The 10,830-nt window shown below is 54.6% G+C and overlaps 2 protein-coding genes across 3 annotated transcripts in view; one reads left to right on the forward strand and one right to left on the reverse strand.

The window, feature by feature from the left end:
• The window catches only part of TUBGCP2 (tubulin gamma complex associated protein 2), a 31,617-nt gene extending 26,994 nt beyond the window's left edge, over positions 1-4,623 (reverse strand). The window contains exons 1-2 of one of the 2 annotated variants that reach the window (XM_046652053.1): positions 4,488-4,623; positions 275-460 (exon numbers count right to left, since the gene is read on the reverse strand). In XM_046652053.1, the coding sequence (XP_046508009.1) occupies positions 275-424 (150 nt within the window). In that variant the 5' untranslated portion in view covers positions 425-460; positions 4,488-4,623. Of the gene's footprint in view, positions 1-274; positions 461-2,293; positions 2,440-4,487 lie in introns of those variants that run through there. The other variant, XM_046652052.1, reaches the window with a different exon arrangement.
• On the forward strand, positions 4,495-8,632 carry ZNF511 (zinc finger protein 511). The gene is made up of 6 exons (XM_046652061.1): positions 4,495-4,762; positions 4,951-5,024; positions 5,355-5,556; positions 5,765-5,889; positions 7,295-7,423; positions 8,215-8,632. The coding sequence occupies exons 1-6, from the start codon at positions 4,610-4,612 to the stop codon at positions 8,291-8,293; spliced, it is 762 nt and encodes a 253-aa protein (XP_046508017.1). The 5' UTR covers positions 4,495-4,609; the 3' UTR covers positions 8,294-8,632.
• Positions 8,633-10,830: the final 2,198 nt, after the last annotated feature.

Raw genomic sequence — 10,830 nt, forward strand, 5'->3', positions numbered from 1 at the left:
CTGCCCAGGGCACAGAGCTGCAGCGGGGACGGGGCCCACCTGCCCAGGGCACACAGCTGCAGCGGGGACGGGGCCCATCTGCCCAGGGCACAGAGCTGCAGCGGGGACGGGGCCCACATGCCCAGGTCACAGAGCTGCAGTGAGAACAGGGCCCATCTGCCCAGGGCACAGAGCTGCAGCGGGGACGGGGCCCATCTGCCCAGGGCACAGAGCTGCAGCGGGGACGGGGCCCACCTGCCCAGGGCACACAGCTGCAGTGAGGATGGGCACTCACCTTGGCACTGTGTGCAGACACAGTGGTTGTGACATATGGGGTTCTGTTCTTCTGAAGCAGGTCGATGTAGACCTCGGCCCCATCCCCTCCGTGGACACGCAGCAAGCTGAGCAGCTCATTGACGTCATGGTGAATGCGAAATTCACTCATGGTTTTGGCTCTGAGACAACATCACAATACATTCTTCTAAAGGTAAGAGAAAAGCAGTTTATAAAAACAAAAACCTATAATGAAAAAATCTACAAGCCATTGAATTTGGTCAACAATAGGTTTTACAGAAGCCAAATCATCACATGGCCCAGCCCCGACATTCCCCCTCATAGACACCGCCACTACAGCCTCTTGCCAACTGTCTACCACCTGGGGCTCATTCCTGGGGTGTGAATCGTCTTCTGTCCTGGTGGCATTCACTGCTGTGGTCTGTCATTTCCTGCTGGGAGCTCATCCTCAGCGGACATGCTCCCTTTGGGAATCCACAGCTCTGAGTCTCCTTAGCTGCAGCCAGTCTCCAGGCTCACTCCTCAGCTCAGGGAGCTGGCATGTGCAGACAGTGTGGATCTGGCCCCACAGGCCTGAGTCCTCCTTCCTCCTGGGTGACTTCAACCACACATGGCTCTGGGCCAGCAGGGAGCTTCCCCGTGTCGGCTGGCAAACAGAGCTTTCTGGTTCTGGCTGTGCAGACACAGTGGTCCTGGCCCTTCAGGGGTCCTGAATCTACACAAGGAGGTCTGTGTAGGCCTAAGCCACTGCCCCGTCCTGGCATGAATATCAAAACTCCAGCTCCCACCTGTGAGGCCCGCACCTGGTTCGCAAACCCTGAGCTGTCCAGTTGCACCTCCATTCACACCTCCAGTGCTGCCTTCTTTCTGCACTCTGGTAGCCAAGACATTTCCATTCCTTGTCCAAACTTGGCTGTATACGAAGATGCTTTCAGTAAGATTACCATAGTTCTCCTATGCATTTGAGTTGGGTAGGATTCCACCTCAGCTCAGTCTGCCCTGTTGACCAGATGTCCTAGGGTCTAGGGTCTCACCATTAGACACACAACTCTCTGGGGTCAAAATCGTAACTCAGATCCCACCAAGCAGACAGTACAGTGCACAGCATATTACAGCGCACGTCTACTACACCGGGACAGCAGCGGTCTGCACAGGGGTTGTGCTCTGCCACTGCTGACCAGTTAGCCATTATGATCACAAATACTGACAAAAGGGGAGAAGAGAGAATCCATGGCAACCAGCCACAGATTCAAAAAATGAACACAAGCACACTTCACAATCTGCACATAAATGTTTCAATATACCTATGCAAGGGTTCTTGATCTGGGATCACAAAAGAACCCTTGGAAATCAGAGGTAAAATCATTTTTGTCTGTGAATTTTCTGAGGAGAGGGTCTTTCAACAGATTCTCAAAGGCTCTGTGACCCATAAAAAGGTTGAGAACCACTGTGCTAGCAGCTCCAGTGAAGACAAGCCACAAGTTGAGGAAAACCTCAAGTGGAGAAGACTCAGCACATACCCTCGCAACATGCCAACAGTCAACTTTAATTTCTAACTCCACATTAACAAAGTGAGACTCTAATCTTGCGTGACGGAAAACTAGGTCTCCATACATAAACGTCATTGTGTCACAGTATACAAACACTGAATACTGACCCGAGGCAGGGTATCTCACACGGGACAGCAGAACAGTAACACGAGCTGGTGAGTTAAGTCACTAGCGCACATCCTTTCTAAATCAGGCGCTCCTAAGAACCACAGTTAAAGGCGCGAGGCGCAGCAGTGCGTGGGCTGTGGTGCCCCAGCCACTCTGAACCCTGACTTGGCTGCTTCCAGGCCGGAGGGCCCTGGGCAAGGAGCTCGTCCTCTCTCAGCCTCCTCTGAAAAGCGTGAGTAGTAAAAGCTAGCCAGAGCTGCTGTGGAGATCAACCATTTGTATAGGGCCCCGAAGGGCCTGCGCATAGTGAGCTCTTGCACGAGTGTTATCAGAAAAGCAGGGACAAGTGCTGCAGCTATTACCACGTAAAGCCACCACCGGAAGTGTTCACTGTTGCCTGATTAATGGTTGGTTTTACACAAGGAAAACTGGATCTGAATCACCGACAACATCCGAAATCACTGGGTATCCCATTAGTCACCGAGGGTCCTGAAGTAGGCACTGCAAACTAGAGAAAACATCGAAGACAACGTCAACTCTCCCAATGACGGCCTCTGCATTCCTAAGGGCAACCGGGTTACCCACAGTCTACGAGGCTCCCCCAGGCCTGCAGGCTGTCCTGCAACGGCTGGACCGAGGACCACCTTGGTCAGGCCAGACGGCAAGAATATTGCGTTTACCACGACACAAAACACCCCTCCACCAGAAACAAGCAGGTGGAGAGAACTCTTCCGAAAAAAGATCATCTAAGGGAATATTTATTCAAAGACCATCTTCATGAAACTTCACATTTGTGGCAGAAATAAAACCACAGACAGCCCACGTCACAAGTAGTAATACTACGAGGAGTCTGCCGTTCTATGTGGATTTGGGGAACAATTCTGGCAAGGCATCTGGCTCCCCCTGCAGGTGGTACCTCCCCTCAGGGGACCTCTGGAAAGGTGTAGGGGTAACCTCTGGTTGTGACAGTGACTGGAAGGGTGCTCTTAGTGCTTAGCAGGAGGAGGCCAGGGAAGCTCAACAGCAACAGAGGCACCCTCCCCTCCCCTCAAACACCAACAGTGTCTCCACTGACAACAGCTTTGAGGAATATTTACTTGCAATGGCTCACATGGTATTTTTTTTTAACATTTTATTTTTCCTTTTTCTCCCCAAATCCCCCCAGTTCATAGTTGTGTATTTTCGTTGTGGGGCCTTCTAGTTGTGGCATGTGGGACACAGCCTCAGCATGGCCTCATGAGTGGTGCCATGTGTGCGTCCAGGACCCAAGCCGGCGAAACCCCAGGCCGCGAAGCAGAGCGTACTAACTTAACCACTGGGCCACAGGGCCGGCCCCTCACGTGGTCTTTTTGATGCTCCTGAGTTCCATCATTCGCCACAAGTGGACAGACACAGACTTCTGCGACTGAGCACAACTCACTCCTCCTCACACTGAGTGTGAGCCAGCCGGGCGAGGCGGCAACACTTCACGCACACGTCATGTCCATGCAGCATCAGGCACACACTCACCACGAACGGCTGGTTGAAACAAAGAGGGAAGTGGAAAGCAGTCTTTGTTGAAGAGCTCAAAGCTAACTACACAAACTGGCGTGAAAAACATTATTTTAAAAATTGTGGAAAATGTCAAGAGCCTAATGCTTTGCCTTCTCAGAGACAGGAAAGTAAAATATAAGAGATGAAAACTGGTCTGGATCTGACCAGAGCTCTTCTCAGGCGTGAAAATGACTGGTCGAGGACGTGTAGTCACAAACCTTCACCACCAAAATGAAGTTACTAAAAGTTTCTGATTATATTTTTAAATCACACTTTTCTGTGTAGTTACGTTTTTAACTTCTTAAAGAAACAGCACCCCATTTTCCTTGCCACCGCACGTGGGCACGCACTCGCCTGCTCAAGGCTGAAACACTTGCGGGGAGGAGTGGAGAGTTAAAGTCTCGGCGGGCCTCGGCCGTCCTCTACGATAGGTCTCACGCATCCCCGCGTCCCTGACGTGTCACCCGTCACCACATGAACTAGGTAACATCCAGCAGCTGGACGTCTGTCCCCTCTGCCGGCTGCAGGCTCCGGGACGGCAGGGACGTCCTGACTTCTCCACCGGCCCCGTGCGCACCTGGCGCCGCGCCCTGTCCGCGCCTGGAGCGGATGGGACGGGATGGGATGGGGACACTGGAGAGGCAGGCGAACGGCAGGGCCTCAAGGGCCGGGAGGCCCCGGACGGGGCAACGGGAAGCCATCGAAGGCTTTAGGCCGAGAGGAGTTATGACGGAACCTGAGCTCTGGCTCCAGCCTGGAGACTGGTCCAGAGCCAAGAACGATGCAGAGGCGGCTGCAGCCCTTAGCAGGGACAGAAGGGCGGCGCCGGCAAGAGGACGGCGCCGAGGGCGGGAGGGAGGCGGGAGCCGCCCACGGGGCCGGCCTGAACCGTCAGGGCTCGGGACAAAACCAGAGACCCCGCTCCGGGACCCGAACCGTCGGCGCCACAACGCGGAGGCCGGCCCGCACCGGCTGTGCATCGGGTCCGCAGGAGGGGCCCAACACCCTCCGGTCCCAACTCACCGGAGGACCTGCGCGCCCAGCCTGCGCCCGCGGCGGAAGTGGCGCGACGTCACGTCCGGCCCCGCCCCTGCCGGCCCGCCGACGGTGGCCGATAGGCTGCGGCGCTGCCGGCGCGCAGGGCGATGCAGCTGCCTCCCGCGGTGCACGCCCGCCTGGCCGGGGGTCCCGGTGCGGCGGAGCCGCTGCCCGTGGAGCGTAGCCCCAAGGCCGGCGCCGCGCCCTTCCGCTTCACGGCGCGCCAGGTGCGCTTCCCGCGGGAGCACGAGTTCTTCGAGGTGCGTGAGCTGAGGCGGAGGGCCGTTGTCAGGGGTCGGGGCCTGAGGTTCGGGGCGGGGCCTCTGGCTGAAGGCGGGGCTGAGTCTGGGGCGGGGCCTCTGGTTGGAGGCGGGGCCTGCGGCCGAGGGGCGGGGCGGGGGCGGGGCCGCGAGGCGCCCGGCCCACCCACTACGCGCGTGTTCTGCAGGACGGGGACGTGCAGCGGCACCTGTACCTCCAGGATGTGCTCACGCAGGTGGCCGGGGCGCCCGAGAGGCCCAGGTGAGCGGCTCTGGGCCCAGCGCCGTCCCCTCCCCGCCTCCCACCCCGCCCCTTCCCGGGGCCCCATTCCACCCCTCCGCCACCGCCCCTCAGGTGGAGGAGGGGGACCTGCAGCCCCGCCCCTGCTTGCACCTGTCCTCGCCCTGAGAGGCCGGCCTCCCCTCCGCCTAGCTGGTGTGAAAACTAACTTCTTAACAGGGTAGGGTTTGGGACTGTAAAAGAAACATTCGAAGCTGTATCAGGGCACTTAAAAGGAAGCTGTTGACAGGGACTCTGACAGTCTTTGTCACCAGGGGAATGGTGTTCCCACCAGGCGGTTTCCTTTGTCAGGGTGCCCGAGTTCACCTGTCAGGTGGCGGGCTGCTGCCAGGTGTTCGACGCCCTGGAGGACTATGAGCATCATTACCACACTCTGCACAGAAATGTCTGCTCCTTCTGCAAACGAGCCTTCCCCTCAGGACACCTGCTGGACATCCACATCCTGGAGTGGCACGACTCGTTGTTCCAGATCCTGTCTGAGAGGCAGAACATGGTGGGTGACCGAGGCCAAGTGCAGTGACCCCGGGGGCTTGTTCCCAAACTGTCCAGTGGGTATCCGGGCTGCAGGGCTCAGAGTGCCACTCCCAGCTCTCGGGGTTGGGGACAAGGCCAGGGGGCACCTTCCCTGCCCTTGGTGTGCCCGTTGAGGAGCGGCGAGGGCTCCGGGGGTCAGGATGGAGGGCATGCTGTTTCCGTTTCAGTATCAGTGCTTGGTGGAAGGGTGCACGGAGAAGTTCAAGACCAGCAAAGACAGGAAGGATCACCTGGTGAGACGTCACCTCTACCCTGCGGACTTTCGGTTTGATAAACCAAAGAAAAGCATAAGGTACGTGAGGTGACACGGTGTCCACACTGCAGGATGCGGCCACCCCTTGAATTTAGAAAGCCTTTTGAGCATATAGACTTTAAGGACGTAGACGGTGTAGTTTAGCATCCCTGTCGCTTAACTTCATGTTTAGCTGCAGGTGACGGAAACCCTGACAAGTCGACAGTCACCAAAAAAGGGTAGATGAGTGGGGGTGGTTTTGTATGGGGCCCCTGCTAGAGGAGGACAGGAAGGGGAGCCCCGGGCCTCCTGGGCTCTGTGCTGGGAGTGACTGGGGTGCCCTCCCAGTGTCTGCCTGGGTGTGTAGGAACCTCACCGTGGTTCTCTATGCTCACACTTCACACGGCTGTGCCACACCTCCGCTCGGCACAGCCACTCTCAAGTGGAGCAGATGTGGGCCTCAGGGACGTTGTTGCAGGCCGTGAGCCCCTCCCCTCACGTGGGGCCTCCAGTGTTTCGTTTGTCCTGTCAGTACACGTTTAGAAACTTGACAACAAAACTATTTGTTACACGGTTCTGTTGAGAGCCCACTGTGGGGAAATGTCTGTGGCGATAATTCTTGAATCTGTGTTATGTTTCTTTCCCTGTTTTGTAACTGATTGTTTTTGGGTAAAACTTCGTGACCATCTAGATAGTACGTTGATCGAAGTCTCTTTAGACTAACTTATTTGCCTCTAAAGAACTTTACTGTTTAAAGTGAAATAATTCTGGGGCTGGCCCCGTGGCCGAGTGGGTAAGTTCGCGTGCTCTGCTGCAGGCGGCCCAGTGTTTCCTTTGTTTGAATCCTGGGCGGGGACATGGCACTGCTCATCGGACCATGCTGAGGCAGCGTCCTGCATGCCAAAACTAGAAGGACCCACAACGAAGAATATACAACTATGTACCAGGGGGCTTTAGGGAGGAAAAGGAAAAAAATAAAATCTTCAAAGTAAAATAATTCTGAGAACCCACTGCAACGTGGGAGATTTTTGTAAGGCCTTGAGTATACGGTAATTCCTATCTGAGGGATCATTTTCAGGAGAAAACCCTGCACTGCTGGATGGAAACCTTGGTGTTGGGGAGGAGACTCTCAATGTTGCAGAGTTAAGTTTAGTAAATTTCTTACTGATTGTCACAAAAAACTTTTGGTACGCTTGGTAGGCATTTACCACGCGGCACTGTAATAATACTGTTTTTGAAAGATAAAGTGTAGTCGTCATACCTAGATTTGTAAAATGTGGTGTTTATTATATTCACTTGCAACCTTGCTGTAATTTTGCTCCTTGTCCTGGTAGCCTGAAGATGACACTATGCCAAAATAGTTACGAGATATCTTTGTGAGAAAAATAACGTCTTCCTCAGAAGTTCATTTCTAGGGAAAAACTGGGGTTGCAGGAGCCAGCGCTCACCTCTCTGTCCTCCACAGCCCAGCCACGCCCAGGGCCACCATGCAAGTGTCGGCAGAAGCCCTGGGGGCTGAAGGGGAGCAGGCGGAAGGGGACGCCATGGAAGTCTGCTCTGAACCTGCGGGTGAGAGGCACATGGCTGGCCGCAGGTCAGTACCTGGGCTCTTCCTGAAACAGGTTCTGAACACGTGTTTTACGTGGAGAGTCCCTGGGTTGAGCCCGGCCGGCCCTTTCACTGAGAGAAGCTGACTCTGGGTCGGGATGTTGGCTTCAGTGGGAATGGAAAGCATGACTCTTCCTGTCTCTTGAATAACTTAATTTCTCTTGTGTACTCTGTTTTTGGAACTCCTGCAGCACAGAAATGCAAAACATGGCCAAAACAGAGATAGAAAGAACCTTGGTTGTAATTTCTTAAGTTACAACCCATGAGTTTGTTTTCCTAGCATGAACCGTGCTCTTGTTGGGTTAAAGTTGATTTCAAATCTAATTTGGGGGAAAAGGGAAAAAAATTCCCAGGGAATCCAAATTGACAGGAAGATAGACTCGTGTCCCTCAGCTGCCTTTGAGCGTTTGCCTAGACTTTGGCCTACGAGTGAGTCCCGGGAGCCGTTGGGCAGTTAGGGTTTCATCCGACAGGGTGAAAGGAAGTCTGAGCCCTGGAGAGCTTGGCAGAAGCTGGCTGAGTTCTCCGCGGCAAGCGTGCGTTGGTGGCTGGGAGACTCCCACAGGAAGCGGGCCTGAGGGATGCTGGCCAGCTGCAGACAGGGAGCTGCCCTGGGCTGTGCAAAGGGAGAGCCCACGTCCTGAATGCTTCACAGGGTGAAAGAGAGGGAGCATTTTGGAACAAGAAGAAAGCACACATCAGACTGCTGTTATGAATTGGGTTGTTTGTTGGTAAAAGGTATAATAGTTGAGTGTGAAGGGTTTTTTTTCATTTCAGAATACCTCCTACCATCTGTTTTGGTCAAGGGGCATCACGAGGATTTAAAAGCACCAAGAAAAGAAATAAACACCAGTGACGACTGAGACGAAGAGAAAGAGCCACAGGCCTCTGAGCAGCCCCTGAGGCAGGAGACAGTTGCCTTTTGCAGGACGTGGTGTCAACGATGGGCTTTTTCTCTGGCCTTCTGCTGTGGCCCCTAGGACCCAGGCCTCTGCTGCCCTCGATGTCTGGGTTCCTTGGCAAATGACTGAATGACATCAGTAGCCGTTATCAGAAGGAGTGAGAGACCCACAGATTCCAGAAATGATCCTGGCGGATGCTCTGATGACTTGGAGACGGGCCCACCTCCTTCTGCAGGGGCCATCCCCAGAGTGTCCTTTTTAAGCACAAAAAGTAAATGTTCTTCATCAGTGGGCTTAGTCGTCCTTCCCATATTGTTGAATCAGACGGGGAAATGAGCAGTAATCACCCGTGAGTGCTCTGTTTTTAGTGTTTGGTTTTCAGAAAGATTTATGAAATCTTAGAGCCTCGGGGGGTGACCGGGCAGGATGTCTTGCTTGTCTGAGTCCTCAGTAGTTCACGACTCTGTGAGAGATGCCCGGTCAGGAAGCAGACCTGACTGGGGGGACATGGAAACTAGAAAGGATTCCCAGGAGCCCGGGGCAGGGCAGTCGGCACTGGGAAAGAGGAGTGCCAGCCGGGCGGCATCCCGGAGGAGGAACGGTGATGAAGGACAGTGATGGGCAGAGGGATGGGCATTGCAGCGAGGGAGGGGCTGCACCAGAACCCAAGTGTCTGGCTGGTGTCTTCCGGGTGGAACTGATGAGAGTCATGCAGTTCTCATCGGCGGTCGACGACGATAACGTGGCTAGAGAGGGCACCCAGCAGAGGTGCGGAGCTACAGCAGGGCAGAGCAGCTGCGGCGGGTGGGCGGGTGTGTGGGGCATAGATGCACGCCACCAGAGGCAGCGAGTCGACAGAAACAGCTGGATCAGCTCTGTTTTGATAAAATCAGGGCTTGGCCTGGCAGAGTCTCTCCCAGAGGCCACATCCCCTCCAGCAGCACCTGGGGTGCTGGCATGCCAGCTGTGCCAGCCTGAGGGCTCAGCCAGCAGCAGCAGGGTGGGCCTCCGCCTCCCCGTCTCACCTCCGGCCTGCTCTTGCTCTGGGCTCTAGATTTGGCTGGAGGCAGCTGGTGGTGGTCTGTGACTCTGGCCCGGAGGCTGCTGGCCCAGCTCCTGCTGAGTCACACCCAAAGCTTTCGGGAGACCTGGAGCAGATGGGGTCTCCAGGAGAGCGTCGCATCACGCCAGCAGCTCCATGCACTAAAAACCCTGAAAGCAGGTGACCTGGTGTGCAAGGAAAAGAGTAAAACCTGAAGTACAGGCCTAGTGTATCGATGAGAGACCTGATGTACACTTCTGGGTGGGCGGTGACCAGCCTTGGCTGAGGGGCTATGGCAGGGCTGCCCAGGGTCCCACTTTGGTTCTTGAAAAACATAACAGAGAAAAACACTAACATGCAAAGATGCTCTTCTTTCTGCTCGTCTCCCCTCGGGGACCTCGCCCCTTCCCTAACTCCTGTGCGTCCTCTCTGTAACCCCACCCTTCCACACGAACACGTGGGCCTTTTTCGTAACAGCACATCTGAGATTCACTTGCCCACAGCGTTAGCCAGCACACAGGCATGTGTTTCATAGTCTTTGGGGACTGCCAGTCCTGGGCTCCAATCCTAGCTTCGCCCCTACCTAGAAAGCTACTTGTTGAATCTGCCTTGGTTTTTCTTCTAAAAAACGGAATATGAAACTTCAGTGTAAGGAATATTATTGATGCAAAAAAAAAAGACCACCTGCATCAATAATTCTGAGGAGACGCTTCTATTTCTGCTGCAAGAACTTGCCTGGTTTTGGGTCGCGGTGTCGGAGGAAGACTCAGAGCTGGGAGCGTTTACAAGAGAAGGAGGTGCTCTGGGAGTCCGACCTCAGCACCGGCTGCCGGATACCAGCAGCGTGTAAGGTCACCAAGTTTGCATCAGTCTGTCTGTGGTGGGAAATGTGATTCCCATGCTTAGGTTTACGTGAAAGAGCATTTTGTTATCTGGGGGACCAGAACCTGTTGGGTGAGCCTGTTTTTTCTAACTGGTAGGTGAAGTGCTCGGTCACCTGAGGAGCTGTCAGAATGTCGTGTTTGCTTCCACAGCACGAAACACCCTGTCCCGTCAGCTTGGGCCGAGCTCCTCAGGGTCCCATCCAGACCCGTGAGTGCCGCTGCAATGCACTGTCCAAAATCTGCGGTGTGAAATGTTTCCACCTGCTCCTTGTGTCTCCTTCCCCAGCTGCCTTTTCTCCCTTTTTGTGCCCTGTTTTGCATGGAGTGAGCTGCTTTTCTCATGCTGTTATTTGGAAAGTTAGGCACACTGTACTTAGTATTTTAGTAGTTACCCCCCAGTTTTAGTATAAATACTTAGCTGGTTCAAGTGTAAGATTAATCAGTGTCTCTTCCCTTTCCCTAAAGAGTACAAGGACAGTTGATGCTCCAGCCCCTCTACACCGTGCGCACTGGTAGAGTTGTGCCTGGTAGCCAGGATTCTGTTTGTGATCCCACAAGACATCGT

The sequence above is a fragment of the Equus quagga genome, chromosome 2 (genome assembly GCF_021613505.1).
Source record: "Equus quagga isolate Etosha38 chromosome 2, UCLA_HA_Equagga_1.0, whole genome shotgun sequence".
Lineage (NCBI taxonomy): Eukaryota > Metazoa > Chordata > Mammalia > Perissodactyla > Equidae > Equus > Equus quagga.

Bases quoted from the DNA above. Each gene is read 5' to 3' on its own strand.
- ZNF511 (XM_046652061.1), top strand. From the start codon at position 4,610: ATGCAGCTGCCTCCCGCGGTGCACGCCCGCCTGGCCGGGGGTCCCGGT. The intron at 5,557-5,764 runs GTGGGTGACCGA...TTTCCGTTTCAG, and splicing joins TGTCTGAGAGGCAGAACATG to TATCAGTGCTTGGTGGAAGG. The intron at 5,890-7,294 runs GTACGTGAGGTG...TGTCCTCCACAG, and splicing joins AAACCAAAGAAAAGCATAAG to CCCAGCCACGCCCAGGGCCA.